Source organism: Eriocheir sinensis, chromosome 3 (genome assembly GCF_024679095.1).
Source record: "Eriocheir sinensis breed Jianghai 21 chromosome 3, ASM2467909v1, whole genome shotgun sequence".
In the NCBI taxonomy this organism is placed as follows: Eukaryota; Metazoa; Arthropoda; class Malacostraca; order Decapoda; family Varunidae; genus Eriocheir; species Eriocheir sinensis.
The window spans coordinates 21,616,922-21,644,421 of NC_066511.1; the positions used below are offsets into that span (position 1 = coordinate 21,616,922).

Here is a 27,500-nt window from a genome sequence, read left to right on the forward strand (position 1 = left end):
TTTTCCATTTGGGTCCTGGTCATGTCCCCAGAAAGTCAATTTAGGGCCTAACAGCCGAAATGACAAACGGCCTAATTGACAAACCGGCAAACTGAAAAATGACAATCGTTTAGACCTAAACTGCTTAGGGTTGAAGTTGTTTTCAGCCTCAGTAACCAAACTTCACGAGAAGAACGTCGTTGAAGTTTTGTTTATCGCGACATCATGTAACCGCGGCGGTGTTGCTTGTAGCTTTTCGGGGCGGCTCGAGGGTGTGGCCGCCGTGGGCGGGGGCCCGAGGGTGTGACTCCTTCTGCTGCGGAACCGGTGGCTTGCAGTGAGCTCGTAGCCCGACGAATGGAGTTGGCCTGTAGAGAGCTTGTAGCTGTGTGTTGGTTTGTAGCGGGCGGGGTGGCCCGTAGCTGTGGCCCACCGACGTCGTCCGCGGAGGCCTGTTGCCGGCCTGTACGTGACTCCTTCCTTCTACGCCTGTCCTCGGATTTTTCGGTGAGTTCTTGTGGCTTTGTAGCTGTAGAACCGAAGAGGTAGCGATGGCTATGGCACGTTGGGACACCGGCTGCCACCAATAATGTAACAGTGTAAGGCTTGGTTGCGGGGAGCTGTGGGCGTGAGGGAAACACTTGCTGCCTTAGGTGAAATGTATTCTTAACCTAAAGATACAGCGTAGCGTTGGAAAGAGAGCCGAGACCAGTAGGTCTGTGTCAGTCGAGCTCTCTGGAAGGAGTGCCGAATTTGAGATTGGAAAATAATGAAGGTCACGTACGTCAAGGTGACCTCTAAGCTTGATGAAATGCTTTGTATACATACTGAGAACGAACGGACGATAAACACTGACGGATGACATTCCTACAGAGGTGGCGTGATCTCTCTCTGAAGTGGGTTTTTTCCACTATACCTGCATTCCTAATCCATGGTGATAGATAACAATAATAATAATACACTGATATAATAACAACTACTATAACACGTTACCTTGGCTTTTTTTTTAATATATGTTATTTATATAAAAAAAAAAGTGGATATATTAAAAACTCAAAGAGAAAGAAAAACAAATCATAACGTTTATTGTGTTTTACTGTATCCAAACTGTTCAAGATCATTTGCCCCAGCCTAGAGCACATCACAGGTCGCTTGCTGTCCATGACCGAAGCAGACAAAAACCTCGACAGAGCTCCACCGCGCCTGGTATGTGCCAAGGGAATGCGACGCAACCAGCATGCGTTTCGGTATGATATCATTGACAGAGTGACATGGTGTTCGCAATACTAAAGGTAACGGTACAGTTGGAGAATACGCTATAGCAGCACGTGACCTCGGTGCTCATCCCCGCCATAATAGCCCTTGAGCCTGTGGTGGGTGAGAACCCGGGGACACAGGGCCAGTGTGACATCCGGGATACTCAGTTTAGCTTACCGTTTATCGAGCAGCATGAAAGGGAAAATGAAGACTTGGGTGTACCGCGCGCCGACTGTCTGGTCATAGATTCTAACCCAGGCACGCGAATTAGCAGCTGAATGTGTTAACCAGAAAACCACGGAGGCGCTTATATACAATGTCTTTTTTTAAAGAGTATTTGGACAATGAGTCACCTCGAAAAGTCAAATGTAATTATTTCTTTGGGCTATCATATAAATAAATGTAATTGAAAATATCGGCGGTACTCGTACAGTATATATATTTTTTTTTTTTTTGTGTGTGTGTGTGTGTGTGAAGACTTAATATCAAGTAATCAAAAATAATCATTATCATTATTACTATCATCAGCAGCAGCAACAGCAGCCACTACATTTCTTGCACAGCCAGGTCGAAAAGTCAAAAAGGCAATATGACCACTCAGGCGAGTGATCTAAGCAGACAGAGGGCAGGGGGGCGTGTCACCGCACTCATTCCATCCCCTGCACCCAGAGAGGTAAGCTAAGGTTAAGGATCTTTTTTCGATATGAACTGGAGCATAGACATTTAATCATGCTTTAATCCAGAAACTCTTTTCTTATACATGTATCGAATGGTTTCCTTATATTACTGAGTATAACATCGACTGAGACATATCTGTGAACAAGGCTTTTTTCATGACGCATGATTTGAAAGCAAAATACACATAAAGGCATATAATATTATCTTGTTATAGACTTCCCTTTGAATAAGGCACGATTACTAAATGCGAATATAATCACAAATTATCACTTGAGAAAATATCATAAGGTGTGATGGTACAAACTCAACTCATCAAATTAATTCTAATGCATTCAAACATATGTATGGAAACATATCTTCTTCCAACCGAAGTGACAGATATTTATTGAAAACTACATATTATCAGTTATTGGCTAATTTCTGTCTAGTTTTCGAACAGCTATGAAAATATTTATTTGATTTTGCCCATTTTTAGATTATATATTATCACATCACCTTCAAACTAATGTGCAAAAAGTGTGTTTTTATTTCTTTGCTATCTTAACATTTACGTAGAACCTTAAATAAATTGTCACAGAAGTCTTAAAAAATCACAATTGTATCACTTCATAAATTTCCCTGCCTCACCAGCACCCTTCTGGGCAAGTATAAGGATTGCGGCAGCTTGCTCCCATTGCTGCGGGGCAGGGACAAGGTATACACTCACCGCCTACACGAGACATAAGAAAAAGAATAATGGTAATCCCTTTACCCATAACACCTCCAAGTAACTAGACAATGAGCCCAGCTTCTGCGCTGGCAACCACTCGAGGGTTTATGCCTCTGACACACTTTTTCTCACGTTCCGACGCCCGTCTTGCTAAACTCTCTCTTGCCAATACTCAGAAAAGCGTCAAGGACACGACTTCTTACGAGTGGTATTCTTTTTATATGAGTTCTTGAAACAAGTTTGCATTTTTAAACTATAAAATAACTTATATTTTGCGAATAAGTATACCTTGTATGACATTTGTTTGGTGCAACAATTTTCAAATGGAGGATGACCTAATGCTTTATCTACTTGTAGGATCCAATATTTGGGGAGGCGGTGGCCGAGTGGTCAGCGTGCGGGCGTGGTGAGCTCGAGGACCTAGGTTTGTGTCACACCAATGGAAGCTGACAATTTCCAGCCATCACCCACGTGCTGTCCAGATCTTTAATCAACCTTAACTTCAACGACTTCGTTCAATTGGAGCAACAGGGGACAGCGTGGGCCAAGCAAGAAACAAACACCACGGCAGCCACTATAAATAAAATTCTCCTGCTCCACCAACGGGCTGGGGTCGTCCAAGAGACCCCTCAAGGAAAGCATACCGGCGCTCTAGGCAGCACCTAAAAAATTGTACGAAGATTTCAGAGTAAAATGGAGTGCTTTCAGAGACGCCATGCATTTTGTTACCTTTTTTTTTCAGTTCTTCGTGTGTTTTGATGAAAAAAATGTATATATATTCATGTGACAAACAAAGGTTCTGTATAACGCCTATGAATAAGATGTAATGTTTGGCTAGTCATTTAACAGGCAATGAAAACATGTATTTCTGTCACACACTGAGAAGAAAACAGTTACGCAAGCTGCAACCTTATTACTAGAACCACCGTGAAAGCAGTCACGAGCTCTTTACTTTCCAGCGCGCCTCTCCTCACAGCACTCACGAACAGGTCGCCCTGAAAAAACGTACATTGAAGGGCAAGGGTGTCTCCGGAGTCAGTGGCAAAGACAAGTCAGTCTAAGGTCAAGGAGTTCATCAGTATGATCACCTATATACGTGGCATTACTGCGTTATCTCTGCCAATGTTGTAAGAGAGACAAGGAATATATAAGGAGGAGACCCCACCTGACTGCACATCAGAACTCGAACACCAGGCAGCGAAAGACATGAAGCACCTGGTGAGTAGCAAAGCGCAAGACCGTTGAGCATTTAGCGCAAGGGGCTGAAGCGCGTCACCGAAGACAAACTACTGAGTGTCGTAACAAAGAGAGAGAGTGATGGTTTGGGCACATCTTCTCAATCAACCAAACACTTCGTCACGAGACAGTGTTCCGCAGCTTCTTCATAACTTTCTTATGGACTAACAGAGATGCGTGCGTTTACTTCGGCCTTTTTTCAAACGTCTTTTCCATTCATAATATTTATTCACATGTCTGTCTGTTTGCCTGCCTCTCACTCAGTCTGTTTGTGACTCTCTCTCTCTCTCTCTCTCTCTCTCTCTCTCTCTCTCTCTCTCTCTCTCTCTCTCTCTCTCTGTGTGTGTGTGTGTGTGTGTGTGTGTGTGTGTGTGTGTGTGTGTGTGTGTGTGTGTGTGTGTGTGTGTGTTCGTGCGTGCGTGCGTGAGTGTGTTGGGGGGGGGGATACTTGGCTGGTTCCACACCGGTCAAGCGCACGCCTACATCTTACATAATGTTCAACTAGTTTTTTTTACCGCTTTCTTTCAAAACTAGAACAATTTACTGCTCCTCTCCACAGTTTGTTCTTTAAAAGCTTGTACCCATCATGTTTTCCATATTATTATAATTTATCACAAGGTAAAAATGGTAAAAAATCCGACTGTGGCTGTGCTACGAGATGCGTCCCACAGGGGTCGGTGTTGGGCCACTGCTGTTTATCATTTGTATTAAAAATTTAGACACAGGAATTAGTAGTGATGTCAGCAAGTTCGCGAATAAAACAAAGATCGGCAGAGTAATTGAGTTGATTCAGGACGCTTGTGTTCTCCCAGGCGAACTTGACAGATTAAAGGTTGGCAGATAAAGAGTTCAATGTCGGAAAATGCAATATTCGCATAATTCACATAATTATTGCTTAAATGACACTCCCGTGAGCAGGTCTAGGTGTGAGAAAGATTTGGGGGTCTTAGTGAGCTCTGATCTCCGTCCAATGGCACAATGCATTCAGGCTATAGATATCGTGCAAGCAAGGCACTGGAATTCATTTCAAGGAGAGTAAGTAACAGAAGCGCCTAAATCATTCTCAAGCTATATCATTAGTGAGAGCTCATCTCGACTATACGGTTCAGTTCTGGCCAAATCACTAGTAATAGAATGGATATCAAAATGTTAGAATCGGTACAGAGAAGGAAGACTAAGATGATTCACGGGTTAAGGAAACTTGCCATATGAGGAAAGATTTGAACAAGTAAACTTGCATTCTCTAGAGAGGCGAAGAATACGACAAGACTTGATCGAGGTTTATAAATGAACGAAGGGCTTAAATAAAAGGGATATTAATGAGATTCTGATGGTAAGAGACACGTAGTAATGGGTTAATTTGGGTAAATTCAGATTCAACAAGGACACTGGCAAGAATTAGTTCACCGACAGAGTAGGGGATGAGTGGAAAAGACTTGGTAGTCATGAGGTAAAACCGTAAGAGCCAATACGATAGACATATTAAAAAATATTAGATAAATTCATGGACAGTGGTGTTAGGTGGGGTTAGGTTCACGAGAGCTGCTTTGCATAGGAAAACTGTCATTTTGCAGACTCCTTATGTTTCTATGTTCTTGTCTTTGAACTTTTCAGCTATTTCCTTCATGAGCATAACTCAACATCTTCTGAAAGAAGAAAAGCTGAAACTCTATTACTTATGTAAAATATTTGCCGATTTATTTTTCATGTATTCCTTTGACAGTTATTTGTGTGTCTGGCGGCAGCCGTCGCCTTCTCGGGAGAAGCAAGCAGAACCCTGGTCAGGGGCAGGTCGGCCTATACCCGCATACCCCGCGAGTCTGCCTACGAACTTAATCAACGGGGAAACCGTGCCTCTCGGGGCTCTGCCGCTCCCGCCTTCTCTTTAGGGAAAACCAACGATGACTTGCCGGTCGTCAACACGGCTCAGTCTTTTGAGAAGTACGACCATCACGAGGCCTTTTTGGGTCCGTCAGTGGGAGACATTTTTGGCGACGCAGAACTGACCAAGGCCGAGGTGGTGGTGCTCGTGGGCAGCGGTTTGGGGTCGCTGATGGAGGCTTCCTTGCACAAGACGTACGGCACAGGGCTGCAGGAGTTCAGAGACGTGAGTCTGGCCATGATCAAAGCCGGCCGCAAGGTCCTGGAAGACCGAGTGGCCAACGGCATTCCCGTCTCGGAGGAACGCTTCGAGAACCTTCGGAAGGTCGAGGAGCGCATGTCCGCCGTGCTGGATGCCCTCGCCGCCACGTTTGACCAGAACGAACACACCGTGTACTCCCTCTCCAGATTCTTTGAGGACTTCGACTTTCAGCCCGAGGAGAGGTCCCGGTACCTGGCGAGGGTGCTGCCGACCATCAGCAAGGCAGTCTTCCAGGTCGACGACACCACCACGGCGGAGAAACTCAGAGACGCCTACAACATCTTCCTGCCGGCCACCAGAAAGTTCGTCGAGGAGCGCATCGAGGAAGGAAAGCCGGTGACCGAGCAGCAGCTGGCCATGCTGGAGAGGGCCGAGCAACTCATGCCTCCCCTCATGCAGGCCTACGTGACCGTCGTGCATGACCCGTTCCTCGTCAACTTCATGCAAAAGCTAAAACTTGACCCCGCGGAAAGAGCAAAGTACTTGGTCTCCGGATTCTTCGCTTCCATGGACGCAATCTTCGCTGACCCCAACGCGTCCATGGCCCAGATGATGCGGGACGTGACGCTCGCCTACGTGCCGCCGACCCGCCAGGTGTTCGAGGACCGCCTGGAGCAGGGCAAGCCCGTCACGCAGGAGAACCTCGACAACCTCGAGAGGATGGAGAAGACGCTGCCCATCATCCTGGACGCCTATGTCAAGATGTGCGACGATCTCGGCATCCCTTAACAAGTGACCTTTTTTTATGAAGACCGACGATGAACGTTAAGCAGCTCGTGGTGTTGTTCTCTACTATTTATTCAAGGCAGCTCGTGGTGTAATTATTTATTGCAGGAAGTTTTCCCCGGAGTGCAGCATTTTATTTTTATTAAGAATATAATATTTGAAATATTCCCTAACGAGCAGGTAATGCATTTTCTAAGTATTCTTAATGCTAAACATTACTGTAAATACAAATATTATCTTAATATTTAAATAAATCTTTTAATTTTTCCTCATTCTACATCTGTGTACTCATTATATTATCTACATATTCTATGGCAAACTTTATATACATTCCTATAGTGCTGGTACTTACTAATACTGCAAAATAAACACTGAAAGGAAACGCAAATACTTGGAATATTTAGTGCTGTCCTACCATGAACGTTGTGTTGAAGCAATGCTTTATACAGCCGTGACACTGCTGCCAAGAGAAAGCTTCCATTCAAACATAAACTTTCTGGAACACACGTGGTGTGGTTCCTGTCATGAACTCGTAGGCCTCTTGGCCAATATCAAGAACACTTAGTTCAAGTGTCACGGTTTGTTCTCGTAAAATGAGGGACAGAAGAAAGCCTAAGGATATACTTTCCTTATTTTCCTTATAATGATTACTGTTTTTTTTTTTTTCTTTTTCGTTGTTGCCTATTGCGCTGGTAGGCATCTTCCCGGTGGGGCCTGATGGTCGGCCCAAGGCTTCTTCCAGGTGGGGCCAGATGGTCGGCCCAGCCCGTTCTGGCGCAGGCGAGTGTTTATAGTGGCGCCATCTTGCATTGGCTCATGCTGCCCCCCGGAACTCGTACTTGATTCGCTTGGACGGCTTCCTGTAGAGTCCGGGTTGATGGATGGTCTTCAGGACAGCATGTGGGTAGTTTTAAGCCACTCGGCGGTGACCGAAAAATCCGAGTGGTAGCGTGAGGATTCGAACCCGCGTCGTCCATCACGCGGCGAATGTGGGTCCAGTACGCTATCACTTCGGCCACCGCCTACCCAGATGCCATTCTGTGCGTGTCCAGCGCAGGTTTGAAACAGATTACTGTTTTAAAGCGCGAGCACGAAAGAGAGAGAGAGAGAGAGAGAGAGAGAGAGAGAGAGAGAGAGAGAGAGAGAGAGAGAGAGAGAGAGAGAGAGAGAGAGAGAGAGAGAGAGAGAGAGAGAGAGAGAGAGAGAGAGAGAGAGAGAGAGAGAAAAAAAATTATAATATTTTAATTCAACCCAGTAAAGGTGAATTTTCTTTAAGAACATCAGGACATAAATAAAGTAGGAGTCTGCAAGAGGCCGGTAGCCCTGTACAAGGCAGATAATTTCATTCAATCAATCTAGAGGGAGCTTACGTATGCCGGGGGAGAACTCCGCCTCGCCCACCCTACGACGCCAGACCAATGGCCTCCTCCGAGCAAGTCTCCATTCAGGCTCCCTTCTCATTCTAATTACTTCATGAAATGATCTATCGACATGCTCAAGCCACGACTTCGGTGGGCGTCTTCTTGGCTTCCCCACTCGGGATCTCTTATTACACAACCATCCGGTGAGCAGGGTCGGTTCGTGGGTAGTTTGCCACATGACCGTGTACGGTGTAGCCAGAGTTGACGTTCACGGACTATTCAGCTAACAGGCCCCGAATCAGTCTCAAGGAGCAAAAACCGATTTGACACAGCCATTCCAGCACTATCCCCTCATTCTGCGTGAACAACTATTATCAAAGGCATCAATCCGCCTCTTCAAGTTACTGCTCAGTGTCCATGTCTCACAACTATAGAGTAAGGCAGAAGGTACAGGCAACTTGAAGATTCGGATCTTTGTTCTTCTGCACAGGTTACAAAAACGCCGTAGGCGGTGGCCGAACTGGTAGCGTACTGGGCCCACATTCACCGCGTGATGGACGACGCGGATTCGAATCCCCACGCTACCACTCGGATTTTTCAGTCACCGCCGAGTGGCTTAAAACTACCCACATGCTGTCCTGAAGACCACCCATCAACCCGGACTCTAGAGGAAGCCGTCCAAGCGAATCAAGAACGAGTTCCGGGGGGCAGCATGAGCCATTGCAAGATGGCGCCACTATAAACACTCGCCTGCGCCAGAACGGGCTGGGCCGACCATCAGGCCCCACCTGGAAGAAGCCTTGGGCCGACCATCAGGCCCCACCAGGAAGATGCCTACCGGCGCAACAGGCAACGACGTAAAAAAAAAAAAAAAAAAAAAAAAACCTCGTGCTGATCGAGCCCATAACACTGTATAGTAGGCGAAGCCAATCCATGGACAGACTTCTTTCCGAGACCTACCGTTGTTCTGTACTACGCTATCAAAGTATGCGAAATTTTCCTAGACATCAAACTTCTTTTCTTCTTCGTCAACTGCATGAAAAGACTGTACTGTTTCATCTAGTAAGCCCTCACACACCTGCATCTTGGTCTTGGCCCAGAATACCTCAAATCCAAAGGGCTTCGCCTCGTGCAGTGTCCGACAGACATCACCATAACCTCCACTGACTCCGCTAAAATTACGGCATCATCGGCAGAAACAAGGTCAGTGATCTAAGGTTGATAATTAATTGTTACAGAAAGCAGTGTAAGGTCACTTGTCCCAACCCAGAACACGTAACAGGTCACTTGCTGTTCATGACCAAACTGGACAACAAGACTCCATAGAGAGTTTCACTGCACCTTGTTGTGCTATGGGAAAGCGACCCAACCGATATGCGTTTCGGTGCGATATCTTTGACAGAGGGCAACATCGTGCAGGCAACACTCGTTAATGTCAAACTGTGTAATAATGGAAGGACATCACAATCTAATACTTTTTGTTCAACAGGTAACAGAGCTATCTGTCAACATGAAGCAAGGATATATATATATATATATATATATATATATATATATATATATATATATATATATATATATATATATATATATATATATATATATATATCAATTCTTGAAAATTGTGGCTTTGCGTAGTTTTTAATGAAATAGTTTTCACGGTGATAATATTTTTCTATGATTTTGATTATGAACTTGAATGTCATTAAATTGTCCCTCACGCTTTGTATCTCAAAACGGGTCGTTGTAGAACGGCAACAGTTTCTTTGGTTAGAATGGGCAAGCAAGCACTTAGCCCACCACACGGACGAAGGCTTAGGAATGGATTGATCACAAAACCTCAATCATAATTCATTAGACTGATTTATGTTTTTTTTTTTTTTTTACAACAAAGGAGGCAGCTCAAGGGCACAAAAAAAAACAATAATAAAAAAAGCCCGCTAATCGCTGCTCCTATAAAAGAATCAGAAGGGGTGGCCAAAAGCAAGGTCAAATTCGGGAGGAGAGGTGTCCTGATACCCTCCTCTTGAAAGAGTTCAAGTCGTAGGCAGGAGGAAATACATATGAAGGAAGATTGTTCCTGAATTTATCAGCGTGAGGGATGAAAGAGTGAAGATGCTGGTTAACTCTTGCATAAGGGGTTTGGACAGTGTAGGGATGAGCATGAGTAGAAAGTCGTGTGCAGCGGGGCCGCGGGAGGGGGGGAGGCATGCAGTTAGCAAGTTCAGAAGAGCAGTCAGCGTGGAAATATCGATAGAAGATAGAAAGAGAGGCAACATTGCGGCGGAATGTAAGAGGTAGAAGGCTATCAGTAAGACGAGGAAAGCTGATGAGACGAAGAGCCTTAGACTCCACTCTGTCCAGAAGAGCTGTGTGAGTGGAGCCCCCCCACACGTGAGATGCATACTCCATACGAGGGCGGACAAGGCCCCTGTATATGGATAGCAACAGCGCGGGGGAGAAGAACTGGCGGAGACAATACAGAACGCCCAACCTCGAGGAAGCTGATTTAGCGAGAGAGGAGATAAGAAGTTTCCAGTTGAGATTTTGAGTTAAGGATAGACCGAGAATGTTTAGTGTTGAAGAAGGTGACAGCTGAGTGTTGTCGAAGAATAGGGGATAGGTGTTTGGAAGATTGTGTCGAGTTGATAGGTGGAGAAATTGAGTTTTTGAGGCATTGAAGGACACAAGGTTCCTTCTGCCCCAATCGGAAATGATAGCAAGGTCTGAGGTTAAGTGTTCTGCAACCTCCAGTCTGGAGTCGTGTACTTCCTGTTGTGATGGTCTTCTATTGAAAGAAGTTGAATAATGCAGAGTGGAGTCGTCGGCGTTCGAGTGGACAGGACAGTTTGTTATGGAAAGAAGATCATTGATGAATAACAGGAAGAGAGTGGGTGATAGGACAGAGCCCTGTGGAACACCACTGTTGATAGGTTTAGTGGAAGAGCAGTGACCGTCTACCACCGCAGAGATAGAACGGCCAGAAAGGAAACTGGATATAAAGGAACAGAGAGAGGGATAGAATCCGAAAGAGGGCAGTTTAGAAAGCAAAGACTGGTGCCAGACTCTATCGAAGGCTTTCGATATGTATGGCGCAACAGAGAAAGTTTCACCGAAACTGCTAAGAGAGGATGACCAAGAGTCAGTTAAGAGAGCAAGAAGATCGCCAGTAGAACGCCACTTGCGGAATCCATACTGGCGATCAGATAGAAGATTAGAAGTAGAAAGGTGCTTTTGAATCTTCCGGTTAAGGATTGATTCAAAAGCTTTAGATAGACATGAAAGTAAAGCTATTGGGCGGTAGTTTGAGGGATTGGAGCGGTCACCCTTCTTAGGCACAGGCTGTACAAAGGCATACTTCCAGCAGGAAGGAAAGATAGATGTTGATAGGCAGAGACGAAAGAGTTTGACCAGGCAGGGTGTCAGCACAGAAGCACAGTTTTTAAGGACAATAGGAGGCACTCCATCAGGTCCATAAGCCTTCTGAGAGTTGAGGCCAAAGAGGGCATAGAAAACATCGTTAGGAAGAATCTTAATAACAGGCATAAAGGAGTCAGAGGGGGGATGAGTAGGAGGAATATGCCCAGAATCGTCCAAGGTGGAGTTCTTACAGAAAGTTTGAGCGAAGAGTTCAGCCTTAGAGACAGATGAGACGGCAGTGTTGCCGTCAGGGTTAAGGAGAGGAGGGAAAGAGGAGGAAGTGAAATTGGAGGAGATATTTTTGGCTAGATGCCAAAAGTCACGGGAAGAATTAGAAGAAGCAAGGTGTTGACATTTTCTATTTATAAAAGAAGTTTTGGTAAGTCGGAGAATAGATTTGGCACGATTCCGGGCTGAAATGTATAGATCAAAGTTAGTGGGAGTTCGAAGGCTCTGGAACCTTTTGTGAGCTGCCTCTCTATCTTTAATAGCACGAGAACAAGCATAATTAAACCAAGGCTTTTTAGCATGAGGAGTAGAGAAAGTACGTGGAACGTATGCCTCCATTCCAGAGACAATCACCTCTGTGATGCGCAGAGCACACACAGAGGGGTCTCTCTCCTGGAAGCAGTAATCATTCCACGGGAAATCGGAAAAGTACATCCTCAGGTCGTCCCACCGAGCTGAAGCAAAATGCCAGAAGCATCGCCCCCTCGGTGGGTCCAGAGGATGTACAGGAGCGATAGGACAGGATACAGAAATAGGGTTATGATCGGAGGAGCCCAACGGAGAGAACAGTTTGACAGAGTAAGCAGAAGGATTAGAGGTAAGGAAGAGGTCTAGAATGTTGGGCCTGTCTCCAAGACGGTCGGGAATACGAGTAGGGTGCTGAACCAACTGCTCTAGGTCGTTGAGGAGAGCAAAGTTGAAGGCTTGTTCACCAGGCTGGTCAGTGAAAGAGGATGAAAGCCAAAGCTGGTGGTGAACATTGAAATCTCCCAAGATGGAGATTTCAGCGAAGGGTGAGTGGGTCAAGATGCCCTCCACTTTAGAGTTCAAATAGTCAAAGAGTTTTACATAATTAGAAGAGTTAGGTGAGAGATAAACAGCACCGACGTATTTAGTAATAGAATGACAATGAAGTCTTAGCCAGATGGTGGAAAATTCAGAAGAGTCAAGGTCGTGGGCACGAGAGCAAGTGATGTCGTTGCGAACGTAGGCGCAAGATCCAGCTTTGGATTGAAATTTAGGATAGAGATAGTAGGAGGGAACAGAGTAGAGGTTGCTGTCAGTAGCCTCAGATACCTGTGTTTCGGTGAGGAAGAGAAGGTGAGGTTTAGAGGAGGAGAGATGGTGTTCCACAGAATGAAAATTAGAACGGAGACCGCGAATGTTGCAGAAATTGATAAGGAGGTGGTTCGAGGAGTTATCAGGACACCTATCAAGTCGGCAGATAGAAGGGGAATCCTCACTGGGGGAATTTATGGTCCCTCCCTAGGCGGGGACTCCGAGGCAGAAGGGGAGTCCTCACTGGGGGAATTTATGGTCACCCCCCCCCCAGGCGGGGACTCCGAGGCAGTTATTTTTATGTGCTAGGAATAATCCTGTGTAGGGTATTATCCGATTCTACTCCTGAAAACAGCGGGCATATTCTCACCACCTTACATTTCCTATACTCGGTGTATAACATTGTCAAGCAAGAGCGTGCGTATACCGCAAATCTCTGCCGAAAAACAACTAGAGTGCGCGTGAAACTCTTATCACCTGTCCCCTCCTATCCAGATGGTTTACTCTATGGTGGCCGAGTGGTAGCGTGCGGGCCCCACATTCACCACGCAATAGACAAAGTCGATTCCAATTCCTACGCTACCATCTGGGATTTTTTAGTCACCGCCGAATGGCCTAAGACTACCCACATGCTGTACTGAAGACCACCCATCAACCCGGACTCTAGAAGAAATCGTCAAAATGAATCAAAAATGAGTTCCGGGGGGCAGCATGAGCCAAGCATAACAGCGCCACTATAAAAATTGTCTGCGCCATGACGGGCTTGGGCCGACCACTAGGCCCCTGAAGAAGGACTACCGGCGCTATAGGCAGAGATGTAAAAAAAAAATAATAATAATAATTTTAAAAAATCCTAATTCTCTGCAATGAAGAAATGTAGGCTTGTTTTTGTTCTTGGTAAGTGAAGTGGCACCAAAGATATTCTTTTTTTATTACAATGATGTGCTTTCTTTTTTATTGTTGCTAGACACCACAGGGGAGTGGGAGGTGTTACGCAGAAGCAACACTCTTCCTAGAACTGCTGTGAAAGCTGTCTGCTGCACTTTACATGTTTACCCGCCACCCCCTCCCCGCTGTACCGAGAAACACTGCCTTCAGAGAAATATTTAACTAAGCCAAGAGGTCGATGATAACACCGGCAACAGCATCATATAATGTCAAAACAACCTGATGCACTTGACCAGTATGATATGCATTTCAGGACACGAGAAAAAAAATAAAACAATGTGTCGTAACGTTACCAGTGTTGAAGGGATGACACTTGTATATAAGCCCCGTACACGCCAGCCTCTGCATCAAAGCACGAACAGAACAAGCAGGTGACATGAAGTACCTGGTGAGTTGCAGAACATTCATAAGTTTCAGTTAATTTTCTTGAAGCTGAATAGGGAACATCGCGCTACTTAAGACCTCCGTGCTCGCGATTTTCCTTGGGATTACGTTTCGCTTATTGTTGCTAATATATCTCTTTTACAACGAATCCATGTTAGAAAAAAAGTTAAACTTTTGGTTAATACTCCATTTACAAGGCATAGCATGGATAGCTTGGTTTCTCTCTCTCTCTCTCTCTCTCTCTCTCTCTGTCTCTGTCTGTCTCTCTCTGTCTCTGTCTGTCTCTCTCTGTCTCTGTCTCTCTCTGTCTCGAGAGAGAGAGAGAGAGAGAGAGAGAGAGAGAGAGAGAGAGAGAGAGAGAGAGAGAGAGAGAGAGAGAGAGAGAGAGAGAGAGAGAGAGAGAGAGAGAGAGAGAGAGAGAGAGAGAGAGAGAGAGAGAGAGAGAGAGAGAGAGAGAGAGAGAGAGAGAGAGACGAAGAATACGACAAGACTTGATCGAGGTTTATAAATGAACGAAGGGCTTAAATAAAAGGGATATTAATAAGATTCTGATGGTAAGAGACACGTAGTAATGGGTTAATTTGGGTAAATTCAGATTCAACAAGGACACTGGCAAGAATTAGTTCACCGACAGAGTAGGGGATGAGTGGAAAAGACTTGGTAGTCATGAGGTAAAACCGTAAGAGCCAATACGATAGACATATTAAAAAATATTAGATAAATTCATGGACAGTGGTGTTAGGTGGGGTTAGGTTCACGAGAGCTGCTTTGCATAGGAAAACTGTCATTTTGCAGACTCCTTATGTTTCTATGTTCTTGTCTTTGAACTTTTCAGCTATTTCCTTCATGAGCATAACTCAACATCTTCTGAAAGAAGGAAAGCTGAAACTCTATTACTCAAGTAAAATATTTGCTGATTTATTTTTCATGTATTCCTTTGACAGTTATTTGTGTGTCTGGCGGCAGCCGTCGCCTTCTCGGGAGAAGCAGGCAAAGTCCTGGTCAGGGGCAGGTCGGCCTATACCCGCATGCCCCGCGAGTCTGCCTACGAACTTAATCAACGGGTAAACCGTGCCTCTCGGGGCTCTGCCGCTCCCGCCTTCTCTTTAGGGAAAACCAACGATGACTTGCCGGTCGTCAACACGGCTCAGTCTTTTGAGAAGTACGACCATCACGAGGCCTTTTTGGGTCCGTCAGTGGGAGACATTTTTGGCGACGCAGAACTGACCAAGGCCGAGGTGGTGGTGCTCGTGGGCAGCGGTTTGGGGTCGCTGATGGAGGCTTCCTTGCACAAGACGTACGGCACAGGGCTGCAGGAGTTCAGAAACGTGAGTCTGGCAATGATCAAAGCCGGCCGCAAGGTCCTGGAAGACCGAGTGGCCAACGGCATTCCCGTCTCGGAGGAACGCTTCGAGAACCTTCGGAAGGTCGAGGAGCGCATGTCCGCCGTGCTGGATGCCCTCGCCGCCACGTTTGACCAGAACGAACACACCGTGTACTCCCTCTCCAGATTCTTTGAGGACTTCGACTTTCAGCCCGAGGAGAGGTCCCGGTACCTGGCGAGGGTGCTGCCGACCATCAGCAAGGCAGTCTTCCAGGTCGACGACACCACCACGGCGGAGAAACTCAGAGACGCCTACAACATCTTCCTGCCGGCCACCAGAAAGTTCGTCGAGGAGCGCATCGAGGAAGGAAAGCCGGTGACCGAGCAGCAGCTGGCCATGCTGGAGAGGGCCGAGCAACTCATGCCTCCCCTCATGCAGGCCTACGTGACCGTCGTGCATGACCCGTTCCTCGTCAACTTCATGCAAAAGCTAAAACTTGACCCCGCGGAAAGAGCAAAGTACTTGGTCTCCGGATTCTTCGCTTCCATGGACGCAATCTTCGCTGACCCCAACGCGTCCATGGCCCAGATGATGCGGGACGTGACGCTCGCCTACATGCCGCCGACCCGCCAGGTGTTCGAGGACCGCCTGGAGCAGGGCAAGCCCGTCACGCAGGAGAACCTCGACAACCTCGAGAGGATGGAGAAGACGCTGCCCATCATCCTGGACGCCTACGTCAAGATGAGCGACGATCTTGGCATCCCTTAACAAGTGACCTTTTTTTATGAAGACCGACGATGAACGTTAAGCAGCTCGTGGTGTTGTTCTCTACTATTTATTCAAGGCAGCTCGTGGTGTAATTATTTATTGCAGGAAGTTTTCCCCGGAGTGCAGCATTTTATTTTTATTAAGAATATAATATTTGAAATATTCCCTAACGAGCAGGTAATGCATTTTCTAAGTATTCTTAATGCTAAACATTACTGTAAATACAAATATTATCTTAATATTTAAATAAATCTTTTAATTTTTCCTCATTCAACATCTGTGTACTCATTATATTATCTACATATTCTATGGCAAACTTTATATACATTCCTATAGTGCTGGTACTTACTAATACTGCAAAATAAACACTGAAAGGAAACGCAAATACTTGGAATATTTAGTGCTGTCCTACCATGAACGTTGTGTTGAAGCAATGCTTTATACAGCCGTGACACTGCTGCCAAGAGAAAGCTTCCATTCAAACATAAACTTTCTGGAACACACGTGGTGTGGTTCCTGTCATGAACTCGTAGGCCTCTTGGCCAATATCAAGAACACTTAGTTCAAGTGTCACGGTTTGTTCTCGTAAAATGAGGGACAGAAGAAAGCCTAAGGATATACTTTCCTTATTTTCCTTATAATGATTACTGTTACCGGTTCAGATGCCATTCTGTGCGTGTCCAGCGCAGGTTTGAAACAGATTACTGTCTTAAAGCGCGCGCACGAGAGAGAGAGAGAGAGAGAGAGAGAGAGAGAGAGAGAGAGAGAGAGAGAGAGAGAGAGAGAGAGAGAGAGAGAGAGAGAGAGAGAGAGAGAGATTTACATAGATTTACATAGAAAATCAGACCACACAGACCCCATGGTCCAGACTTGGTGGTCTGTCCTTAAACCTAAGTGATTTTACATTAATCAGAAGACTCCAAAACATTGCATTTCTACTCTAGTTGATATTAAGTTGAAGGAAGTGACGGTCGAGCTTATTTTTGAAGGAGTCAATCGTGTTACACTGGACCACTGACGGTGGAAGCTTATTCCATTCTCGCACTACAACGTTGGTGAAGAAAAATTTTGAGCAGTCTGAATTTACTTGTCTACATCTGAGTTTTACGCCATTGTTCCTCGTGCGCAAAGTGTCATCGATCATAAACAATGTTGATCTGTCTACATTCGTGAAACCATTAAATATTTTAAAACATTCGATCAGTTTTCCTCGGAGGCGACGTTTCTCAAGAGAGAACATGTTAAGGGTAGAAAGCCTTTCTTCGTAGGATTTGTTGCACAAGGAAGGGATCATTTTCGTTGCCCGACGCTGAACACCTTCTAATTTAGCAATATCCTTTGCATGGTGGGGAGACCAAAACTGTACCGCATATTCCAAGTGGGGTCTGACTAAACTGTTGTATAGCGGGAGTATTACATCTTTATTCTTGAATACAAAGTTTCTTTTAATGAAGCCCAACATTCTGTTCGCTTTATTTGCTGCAACGATGCATTGCTGTGAGAATTTGAGGTTTGACGCGATTTTGACCCCCAAGTCTTTGACGAATTGAACGCTTTTGAGTTTAACGCCGCGCATTTCGTATTCGAACTTCTTATTCCTCGTTCCAACTTGAAGGACCTGGCACTTGTCTACGTTAAAGGGCATCTCCCATCTATCCGACCAAGCTGAAATTTTGTGCAAATCCTCTTGGAGGCTTTGCCTGTCTTCGTCAGTGAGAACCGAGTTGCCAATCTTTGTGTCGTCTGCAAATTTACTAATGCGGTTATTGAGTCCAACATCCACGTCGTTGATGTAAATAATGAAGAGCACTAGGCCAAGGACCGAGCCCTGAGGGACGCCACTAGTGACAGGCGCCCACTCTGAGTTAAATCCGTCAATCGCTACTCTTTGTTGTCTGTTGCTCAACCAATTCGCGATCCATTGGTTTACTTGACCGTCAATACCTATTTGCTTTAATTTGTAAAGTAATTTATGATGCGGGACTTTATCAAACGCTTTCTGGAAATCAAGATAGACTACGTCCAGTGATTTGGTTACGTCATAAACAGTGAAGAGGTCGTTATAAAAGGTTAATAGGTTTGATAGGCAGGATCTTTTGTTTCGGAAGCCATGTTGTGAGTCCCCAACAGAGAGAGAGAGAGAGAGAGAGAGAGAGAGAGAGAGAGAGAGAGAGAGAGAGAGAGAGAGAGAGAGAGAGAGAGAGAGAGAGAGAGAGAGAGAGAGAGAGAGAGAGAGAGAGAGAGAGAGAGAGAGAGAGAGAGAGAGAGAGAGAGAGAGAGAGAGAGAGAGAGAGAGAGAGAGAGAGAGAGAGAGAGAGAGAGAGAGAGAGAGAGAGAGAGAGGCGGTGGCTGAACAGATAGCGAAACGGCCCCGCGTTCAGGAGGACGCGAGTTCAATCCCCGACCGGTGCCACCAAGCTGGGATTTTTCAGCCGCCGCCGAGTGGCTTAAAACTACCCACATGCTGCCCAGAAGACCACCTATTAACCCGGACTCACTGTTATAATATTTTTCTTTGATTTTGATTATGAACTTGAATGTCATTAAATTGTCACTCACGCTTTGTATCTTAAAACAGGTCGTTAAGAACGGCAACAGTTTCTTTGGTTAGAATGGGCAAGCAAGCACTTAACCCACCACACGGACGAACGCTTAGGAATGAATTGATCACAAAACCTCAATCATAATTCATTAGACTGATTTATGTGCCGAGGAATAATCCTGTGTAGGGTATTATCCGATTCTACTCCTGAAAACAGCGGGCATATTCTCACCACCTTACATTTCCTATACTCGGTGTATAACATTTTCAAGCAAGAGCGTGCGTATACCGCAAACCTCTGCCGAAAAACAACAAGAGTGCGCGTGAAACTCTTATCACCTGTCCTCTCCTATCCAGATGGTTTACTCTGTGGTGGCCGAGTGGTAGCGTGCGGGCCCCACATTCATCACGCAATGGACAACGTCGATTCGATTCCACACGCTACCACCTGGGATTTTTCAGTCACCGCCGAGTGGCCAAAGGCTACCCACATGCTATCGTGAAGACCACCCATCAACCCGGACTCTAGAAGAAATCGTCAAAGTTAATCAAAAATGAGTTCCGGGGGGCAGCATGAGCGAAGCATAACTGGCACCACTATAAAAATTGCCTGCGCCATGACGGGCTTGGGCCGACCACCAGGCCCCTGAAGAAAGCCTACCGGCACTATAGGCAAAGATGTAAAAAAAAAAAATAATAATAATAATAATAAAAAATACAAATTTTCTGCAATGAAGAAATGTAGGCTTGTTTTTGTTCTTGGTAAGTGAAGTGGCTCCCAAGATATTCTTTTTTATTACAATGATGTGCTTTCTTTTTTATTGTTGCTAGACACCACAGGGGAGTGGGAGGTGTTACGCAGAAGCAACACTCTTCCTAGAACTGCTGTGAAAGCTGTCTGCTGCACTTTACATGTTTACCCGCCACCCCCTCCCCGCTGTACCGAGAAACACTGCCTTCAGAGAAATATTTAACTAAGCCAAGAGGTCGATGATAACACCGGCAACAGCATCATATAATGTCAAAACAACCTGATGCACTTGACCAGTATGATATGCATTTCAGGACACGAGAAAAAAACAAACAATGTGTCGTAACGTTACCAGTGTTGAAGGGATGACACTTGTATATAAGAACCGTACACGCCAGCCTCTGCATCAAAGCACGAACAGAACAAGCAGGTGACATGAAGTACCTGGTGAGTTGCAGAACATTCATAAGTCTCAGTTAATTTTCTTGAAGCTGAATAGGGAACATCGCGCTACTTAAGACCTCCGTGCTCGCGATTTTCCTTGGGATTACGTTTCGCTTATTATTGCTAATATATCTCTTTTACAACGAATCCATGTTAGAAAAAAAGTTAAACTTTTGGTTAATACTCCATTTACAAGGCATAGCATGGATAGCTTGGTTTCTCTCTCTCTCTCTCTCTCTCTCTCTCTCTCTCTCTCTCTCTCTCTCTCCTCTCTCTCTCTCTCTCTCTCTCTCTCTCTCTCTCTCTCTCTCTCCTCTCTCTCTCTCTCTCTCTCTCTCCTGAGAGAGAGAGAGAGAGAGAGAGAGAGAGAGAGAGAGAGAGAGACGAAGAATACGACAAGACTTGATCGAGGTTTATAAATGAACGAAGGGCTTAAATAAAAGGGATATTAATGAGATTCTGATGGTAAGAGACACGTAGTAATGGGTTAATTTGGGTAAATTCAGATTCAACAAGGACACTGGCAAGAATTAGTTCACCGACATAGTAGGGGATGAGTGGAAAAGACTTGGTAGTCATGAGGTAAAACCGTAAGAGCCAATACGATAGACATATTAAAAAATATTAGATAAATTCATGGACAGTGGTGTTAGGTGGGGTTAGGTTCACGAGAGCTGCTTTGCATAGGAAAACTGTCATTTTGCAGACTCCTTATGTTTCTATGTTCTTGTCTTTGAACTTTTCAGCTATTTCCTTCATGAGCATAACTCAACATCTTCTGAAAGAAGAAAAGCTGAAACTCTATTACTTATGTAAAATATTTGCCGATTTATTTTTCATGTATTCCTTTGACAGTTATTTGTGTGTCTGGCGGCAGCCGTCGCCTTCTCAGGAGAAGCAGGCAAAGTCCTGGTCAGGGGCAGGTCGGCCTATACCCGCGTGCCCCGCAAGTCTGCCTACGAACTTAATCAACGGGTAAACCGTGCCTCTCGGGGCTCTGCCGCTCCCGCCTTCTCTTTAGGGAAAACCAACGATGACTTGCCGGTCGTCAACACGGCTCAGTCTTTTGAGAAGTACGACCATCACGAGGCCTTTTTGGGTCCGTCAGTGGGAGACATTTTTGGCGACGCAGAACTGACCAAGGCCGAGGTGGTGGTGCTCGTGGGCAGCGGTTTGGGGTCGCTGATGGAGGCTTCCTTGCACAAGACGTACGGCACAGGGCTGCAGGAGTTCAGAGACGTGAGTCTGGCCATGATCAAAGCCGGCCGCAAGGTCCTGGAAGACCGAGTGGCCAACGGCATTCCCGTCTCGGAGGAACGCTTCGAGAACCTTCGGAAGGTCGAGGAGCGCATGTCCGCCGTGCTGGATGCCCTCGCCGCCACGTTTGACCAGAACGAACACACCGTGTACTCCCTCTCCAGATTCTTTGAGGACTTCGACTTTCAGCCCGAGGAGAGGTCCCGGTACCTGGCGAGGGTGCTGCCGACCATCAGCAAGGCAGTCTTCCAGGTCGACGACACCACCACGGCGGAGAAACTCAGAGACGCCTACAACATCTTCCTGCCGGCCACCAGAAAGTTCGTCGAGGAGCGCATCGAGGAAGGAAAGCCGGTGACCGAGCAGCAGCTGGCCATGCTGGAGAGGGCCGAGCAACTCATGCCTCCCCTCATGCAGGCCTACGTGACCGTCGTGCATGACCCGTTCCTCGTCAACTTCATGCAAAAGCTAAAACTTGACCCCGCGGAAAGAGCAAAGTACTTGGTCTCCGGATTCTTCGCTTCCATGGACGCAATCTTCGCTGACCCCAACGCGTCCATGGCCCAGATGATGCGGGACGTGACGCTCGCCTACGTGCCGCCGACCCGCCAGGTGTTCGAGGACCGCCTGGAGCAGGGCAAGCCCGTCACGCAGGAGAACCTCGACAACCTCGAGAGGATGGAGAAGACGCTGCCCATCATCCTGGACGCCTATGTCAAGATGTGCGACGATCTCGGCATCCCTTAACAAGTGACCTTTTTTTATGAAGACCGACGATGAACGTTAAGCAGCTCGTGGTGTTGTTCTCTACTATTTATTCAAGGCAGCTCGTGGTGTAATTATTTATTGCAGGAAGTTTTCCCCGGAGTGCAGCATTTTATTTTTATTAAGAATATAATATTTGAAATATTCCCTAACGAGCAGGTAATGCATTTTCTAAGTATTCTTAATGCTAAACATTACTGTAAATACAAATATTATCTTAATATTTAAATAAATCTTTTAATTTTTCCTCATTCTACATCTGTGTACTCATTATATTATCTACATATTCTATGGCAAACTTTATATACATTCCTATAGTGCTGGTACTTACTAATACTGCAAAATAAACACTGAAAGGAAACGCAAATACTTGGAATATTTAGTGCTGTCCTACCATGAACGTTGTGTTGAAGCAATGCTTTATACAGCCGTGACACTGCTGCCAAGAGAAAGCTTCCATTCAAACATAAACTTTCTGGAACACACGTGGTGTGGTTCCTGTCATGAACTCGTAGGCCTCTTGGCCAATATCAAGAACACTTAGTTCAAGTGTCACGGTTTGTTCTCGTAAAATGAGGGATAGAAGAAAGCCTAAGGATATACTTTCCTTATTTTCCTTATAATGATTACTGTTACCGGTTCAGATGCCATTCTGTGCGTGTCCAGCGCAGGTTTGAAACAGATTACTGTCTTAAAGCGCGCGCACGAGAGAGAGAGAGAGAGAGAGAGAGAGAGAGAGAGAGAGAGAGAGAGAGAGAGAGAGAGAGAGAGAGAGAGAGAGAGAGAGAGAGAGAGAGAGAGAGAGAGAGAGAGATAGGCGGTGGCTGAACAGATAGCGAAACGGCCCCGCGTTCAGGAGGACGCGAGTTCAATCCCCGACCGGTGCCACCAAGCTGGGATTTTTCAGCCGCCGCCGAGTGGCTTAAAACTACCCACATGCTGCCCAGAAGACCACCTATTAACCCGGACTCACTGTTATAATATTTTTCTTTGATTTTGATTATGAACTTGAATGTCATTAAATTGTCACTCACGCTTTGTATCTTAAAACAGGTCGTTAAGGACGGCAACAGTTTCTTTGGTTAGAATGGGCAAGCAAGCACTTAACCCACCACACGGACGAACGCTTAGGAATGAATTGATCACAAAACCTCAATCATAATTCATTAGACTGATTTATGTGCCGAGGAATAATCCTGTGTAGGGAATTATCCGATTCTACTCCTGAAAACAGCGGGCATATTCTCACCACCTTACATTTCCTATACTCGGTGTATAACATTTTCAAGCAAGAGCGTGCGTATACCGCAAACCTGTGCCGAAAAACAACAAGAGTGCGCGTGAAACTCTTATCACCTGTCCTCTCCTATCCAGATGGTTTACTCTGTGGTGGCCGAGTGGTAGCGTGCGGGCCCCACATTCATCACGCAATGGACAACGTCGATTCGATTCCCCACGCTACCACCTGGGATTTTTCAGTCACCGCCGAGTGGCCAAAGACTACCCACATGCTATCGTGAAGACCACCCATCAACCCAGACTCTAGAAGAAATCGTCAAAGTTAATCAAAAATGAGTTCCGGGGGGCAGCATGAGCGAAGCATAACTGGCACCACTATAAAAATTGCCTGCGCCATGACGGGCTTGGGCCGACCACCAGGCCCCTGAAGAAAGCCTACCGGCATTATAAGCAAAGATGTAAAAAAAAAAAAATAATAATAATAATAATAAAAAATACAAATTTTCTGCAATGAAGAAATGTAGGCTTGTTTTTGTTCTTGGTAAGTGAAGTGGCTCCCAAGATATTCTTTTTTATTACAATGATGTGCTTTCTTTTTTATTGTTGCTAGACACCACAGGGGAGTGGGAGGTGTTACGCAGAAGCAACACTCTTCCTAGAACTGCTGTGAAAGCTGTCTGCTGCACTTTACATGTTTACCCGCCACCCCCTCCCCGCTGTACCGAGAAACACTGCCTTCAGAGAAATATTTAACTAAGCCAAGAGGTCAATGATAACACCGGCAACAGCATCATATAATGTCAAAACAACCTGATGCACTTGACCAGTATGATATGCATTTCAGGACACGAGAAAAAAACAAAACAATGTGTCGTAACGTTACCAGTGTTGAAGGGATGACACTTGTATATAAGCCCCGTACACGCCAGCCTCTGCATCAAAGCACGAACAGAACAAGCAGGTGACATGAAGTACCTGGTGAGTTGCAGAACATTCATAAGTTTCAGTTAATTTTCTTGAAGCTGAATAGGGAATATCGCGCTACTTAAGACCTCCGTGCTCGCGATTTTCCTTGGGATTACGTTTCGTTTATTGTTGCTAATATATCTCTTTTACAACGAAACCATGTTAGAAAAAAAGTTAAACTTTTGGTTAATACTCCATTTACAAGGCATAGCATGGATAGCTTGGTTTCTCTCTCTCTCTCTCTCTCTCTCTCTCTCTCTCTCTCTCTCTCTCTCTCTCTCTCTCTCTCTCTCTCTCTCTCTCTCTCTCTCTCTCTCTGTCTCTGTCTGTCTCTCTCTGTCTCTGTCTCTCTCTGTCGAGAGAGAGAGAGAGAGAGAGAGAGAGAGAGAGAGAGAGAGAGAGAGAGAGAGAGAGAGAGAGAGAGAGAGAGAGACTTGAGAGAGGTTTGAGAGAGAGAGAGTTTATAAATGAACGAAGGGCTTAAATAAAAGGGATATTAATAAGATTCTGATGGTAAGAGACACGTAGTAATGGGTTAATTTGGGTAAATTCAGATTCAACAAGGACACTGGCAAGAATTAGTTCACCGACAGAGTAGGGGATGAGTGGAAAAGACTTGGTAGTCATGAGGTAAAACCGTAAGAGCCAATACGATAGACATATTAAAAAATATTAGATAAATTCATGGACAGTGGTGTTAGGTGGGGTTAGGTTCACGAGAGCTGCTTTGCATAGGAAAACTGTCATTTTGCAGACTCCTTATGTTTCTATGTTCTTGTCTTTGAACTTTTCAGCTATTTCCTTCATGAGCATAACTCAACATCTTCTGAAAGAAGGAAAGCTGAAACTCTATTACTCATGTAAAATATTTGCCGATTTATTTTTCATGTATTCCTTTGACAGTTATTTGTGTGTCTGGCGGCAGCCGTCGCCTTCTCGGGAGAAGCAGGCAAAGTCCTGGTCAGGGGCAGGTCGGCCAATACCTATATGCCCCGCGAGTCTGCCTACGAACTTAATCAACGGGTAAACCGTGCCTCTCGGGGCTCTGCCGCTCCCGCCTTCTCTTTAGGGAAAACCAACGATGACTTGCCGGTCGTCAACACGGCTCAGTCTTTTGAGAAGTACGACCATCACGAGGCCTTTTTGGGTCCGTCAGTGGGAGACATTTTTGGCGACGCAGAACTGACCAAGGCCGAGGTGGTGGTGCTCGTGGGCAGCGGTTTGGGGTCGCTGATGGAGGCTTCCTTGCACAAGACGTACGGCACAGGGCTGCAGGAGTTCAGAGACGTGAGTCTGGCCATGATCAAAGCCGGCCGCAAGGTCCTGGAAGACCGAGTGGCCAACGGCATTCCCGTCTCGGAGGAACGCTTCGAGAACCTTCGGAAGGTCGAGGAGCGCATGTCCGCCGTGCTGGATGCCCTCGCCGCCACGTTTGACCAGAACGAACACACCGTGTACTCCCTCTCCAGATTCTTTGAGGACTTCGACTTTCAGCCCGAGGAGAGGTCCCGGTACCTGGCGAGGGTGCTGCCGACCATCAGCAAGGCAGTCTTCCAGGTCGACGACACCACCACGGCGGAGAAACTCAGAGACGCCTACAACATCTTCCTGCCGGCCACCAGAAAGTTCGTCGAGGAGCGCATCGAGGAAGGAAAGCCGGTGACCGAGCAGCAGCTGGCCATGCTGGAGAGGGCCGAGCAACTCATGCCTCCCCTCATGCAGGCCTACGTGACCGTCGTGCATGACCCGTTCCTCGTCAACTTCATGCAAAAGCTAAACTTGACCCCGCGGAAAGAGCAAAGTACTTGGTCTCCGGATTCTTCGCTTCCATGGACGCAATCTTCGCTGACCCCAACGCGTCCATGGCCCAGATGATGCGGGACGTGACGCTCGCCTACGTGCCGCCGACCCGCCAGGTGTTCGAGGACCGCCTGGAGCAGGGCAAGCCCGTCACGCAGGAGAACCTCGACAACCTCGAGAGGATGGAGAAGACGCTGCCCATCATCCTGGACGCCTACGTCAAGATGTGCGACGATCTCGGCATCCCTTAACAAGTGACCTTTTTTTATGAAGACCGACGATGAACGTTAAGCAGCTCGTGGTGTTGTTCTCTACTATTTATTCAAGGCAGCTCGTGGTGTAATTATTTATTGCAGGAAGTTTTCCCCGGAGTGCAGCATTTTATTTTTATTAAGAATATAATATTTGAAATATTCCCTAACGAGCAGGTAATGCATTTTCTAAGTATTCTTAATGCTAAACATTACTGTAAATACAAATATTATCTTAATATTTAAATAAATCTTTTAATTTTTCCTCATTCAACATCTGTGTACTCATTATATTATCTACATATTCTATGGCAAACTTTATATACATTCCTATAGTGCTGGTACTTACTAATACTGCAAAATAAACACTGAAAGGAAACGCAAATACTTGGAATATTTAGTGCTGTCCTACCATGAACGTTGTGTTGAAGCAATGCTTTATACAGCCGTGACACTGCTGCCAAGAGAAAGCTTCCATTCAAACATAAACTTTCTGGAACACACGTGGTGTGGTTCCTGTCATGAACTCGTAGGCCTCTTGGCCAATATCAAGAACACTTAGTTCAAGTGTCACGGTTTGTTCTCGTAAAATGAGGGATAGAAGAAAGCCTAAGGATATACTTTCCTTATTTTCCTTATAATGATTACTGTTACCGGTTCAGATGCCATTCTGTGCGTGTCCAGCGCAGGTTTGAAACAGATTACTGTCTTAAAGCGCGCGCACGAGAGAGAGAGAGAGAGAGAGAGAGAGAGAGAGAGAGAGAGAGAGAGAGAGAGAGAGAGAGAGAGAGAGAGAGAGAGAGAGAGAGAGAAAGATGAGAGAGAGAGAGAGATGAGAGAGAGAGAGAGAGAGAGAGAGAGAGAGAGAGAGAGAGAGAGAGAGAGAGAGAGAGAGAGAGAGAGAGAGAGAGAGAGAGAGAGAGAGAGAGAGAGAGAGAGAGAGAGAGAGAGAGAGAGAGAGAGAGAGAGAGAGAGAGAGAGAGATAGCCCCGCGTTCAGGAGGACGCGAGTTCAATCCCGACCGGTGCCAAACTGGGAATTTTCAGCCGCCGCCGAGTGGCTTAAAACTACCCACATGCTGCCCAGAAGACCACCTATTAGCCCGGACTCACTGTTATAATATTTTTCTTTGATTTTGATTATGAACTTGAATGTCATTAAATTGTCACTCACGCTTTGTATCTTAAAACAGGTCGTTAAGAACGGCAACAGTTTCTTTGGTTAGAATGGGCAAGCAAGCACTTAACCCACCACACGGACGAAC

At 45.9% G+C, this 27,500-nt stretch overlaps 5 protein-coding genes across 13 annotated transcripts in view; 4 read left to right on the plus strand and 1 right to left on the minus strand.

Annotated features, from left to right (window-relative positions):
* Positions 1 to 16,495, plus strand: part of LOC127006498 (uncharacterized) — a 26,275-nt gene extending 9,780 nt beyond the window's left edge. The window contains exons 1-2 of one of the 2 annotated variants that reach the window (XM_050876449.1): positions 14,085 to 14,132; positions 15,073 to 16,495. In XM_050876449.1, the coding sequence (XP_050732406.1) occupies positions 14,121 to 14,132; positions 15,073 to 16,221 (1,161 nt within the window). In that variant the 5' untranslated portion in view covers positions 14,085 to 14,120 and the 3' untranslated portion in view covers positions 16,222 to 16,495. Of the gene's footprint in view, positions 1 to 14,084; positions 14,133 to 15,072 lie in introns of those variants that run through there. The other variant, XM_050876441.1, reaches the window with a different exon arrangement.
* Positions 1 to 27,500, minus strand: part of LOC127006447 (uncharacterized) — a 398,934-nt gene that overhangs the window by 130,602 nt on the left and 240,832 nt on the right. The window lies entirely within an intron of this gene.
* On the plus strand, positions 3,741 to 7,005 carry LOC127006505 (uncharacterized). Its single transcript, XM_050876464.1, has 2 exons — positions 3,741 to 3,841; positions 5,583 to 7,005. The coding sequence occupies exons 1-2, from the start codon at positions 3,830 to 3,832 to the stop codon at positions 6,729 to 6,731; spliced, it is 1,161 nt and encodes a 386-aa protein (XP_050732421.1). The 5' UTR covers positions 3,741 to 3,829; the 3' UTR covers positions 6,732 to 7,005.
* LOC127006514 (uncharacterized) lies at positions 19,894 to 22,236 on the plus strand. The gene is made up of 2 exons (XM_050876469.1): positions 19,894 to 19,961; positions 20,814 to 22,236. Exons 1-2 carry the CDS (start codon positions 19,950 to 19,952, stop codon positions 21,960 to 21,962), a joined length of 1,161 nt encoding a protein of 386 aa, XP_050732426.1. The 5' UTR covers positions 19,894 to 19,949; the 3' UTR covers positions 21,963 to 22,236.
* LOC127006523 (uncharacterized) overlaps positions 24,169 to 27,500 on the plus strand; it is a 7,311-nt gene continuing 3,979 nt past the window's right edge. Inside the window, exons 1-2 of one of the 2 annotated variants that reach the window (XM_050876495.1) lie at positions 24,169 to 24,197; positions 25,089 to 26,244. In XM_050876495.1, coding sequence (XP_050732452.1) covers positions 24,186 to 24,197; positions 25,089 to 26,060 — 984 coding nt within the window. In that variant the 5' untranslated portion in view covers positions 24,169 to 24,185 and the 3' untranslated portion in view covers positions 26,061 to 26,244. Of the gene's footprint in view, positions 24,198 to 25,088; positions 26,245 to 27,500 lie in introns of those variants that run through there. The other variant, XM_050876479.1, reaches the window with a different exon arrangement.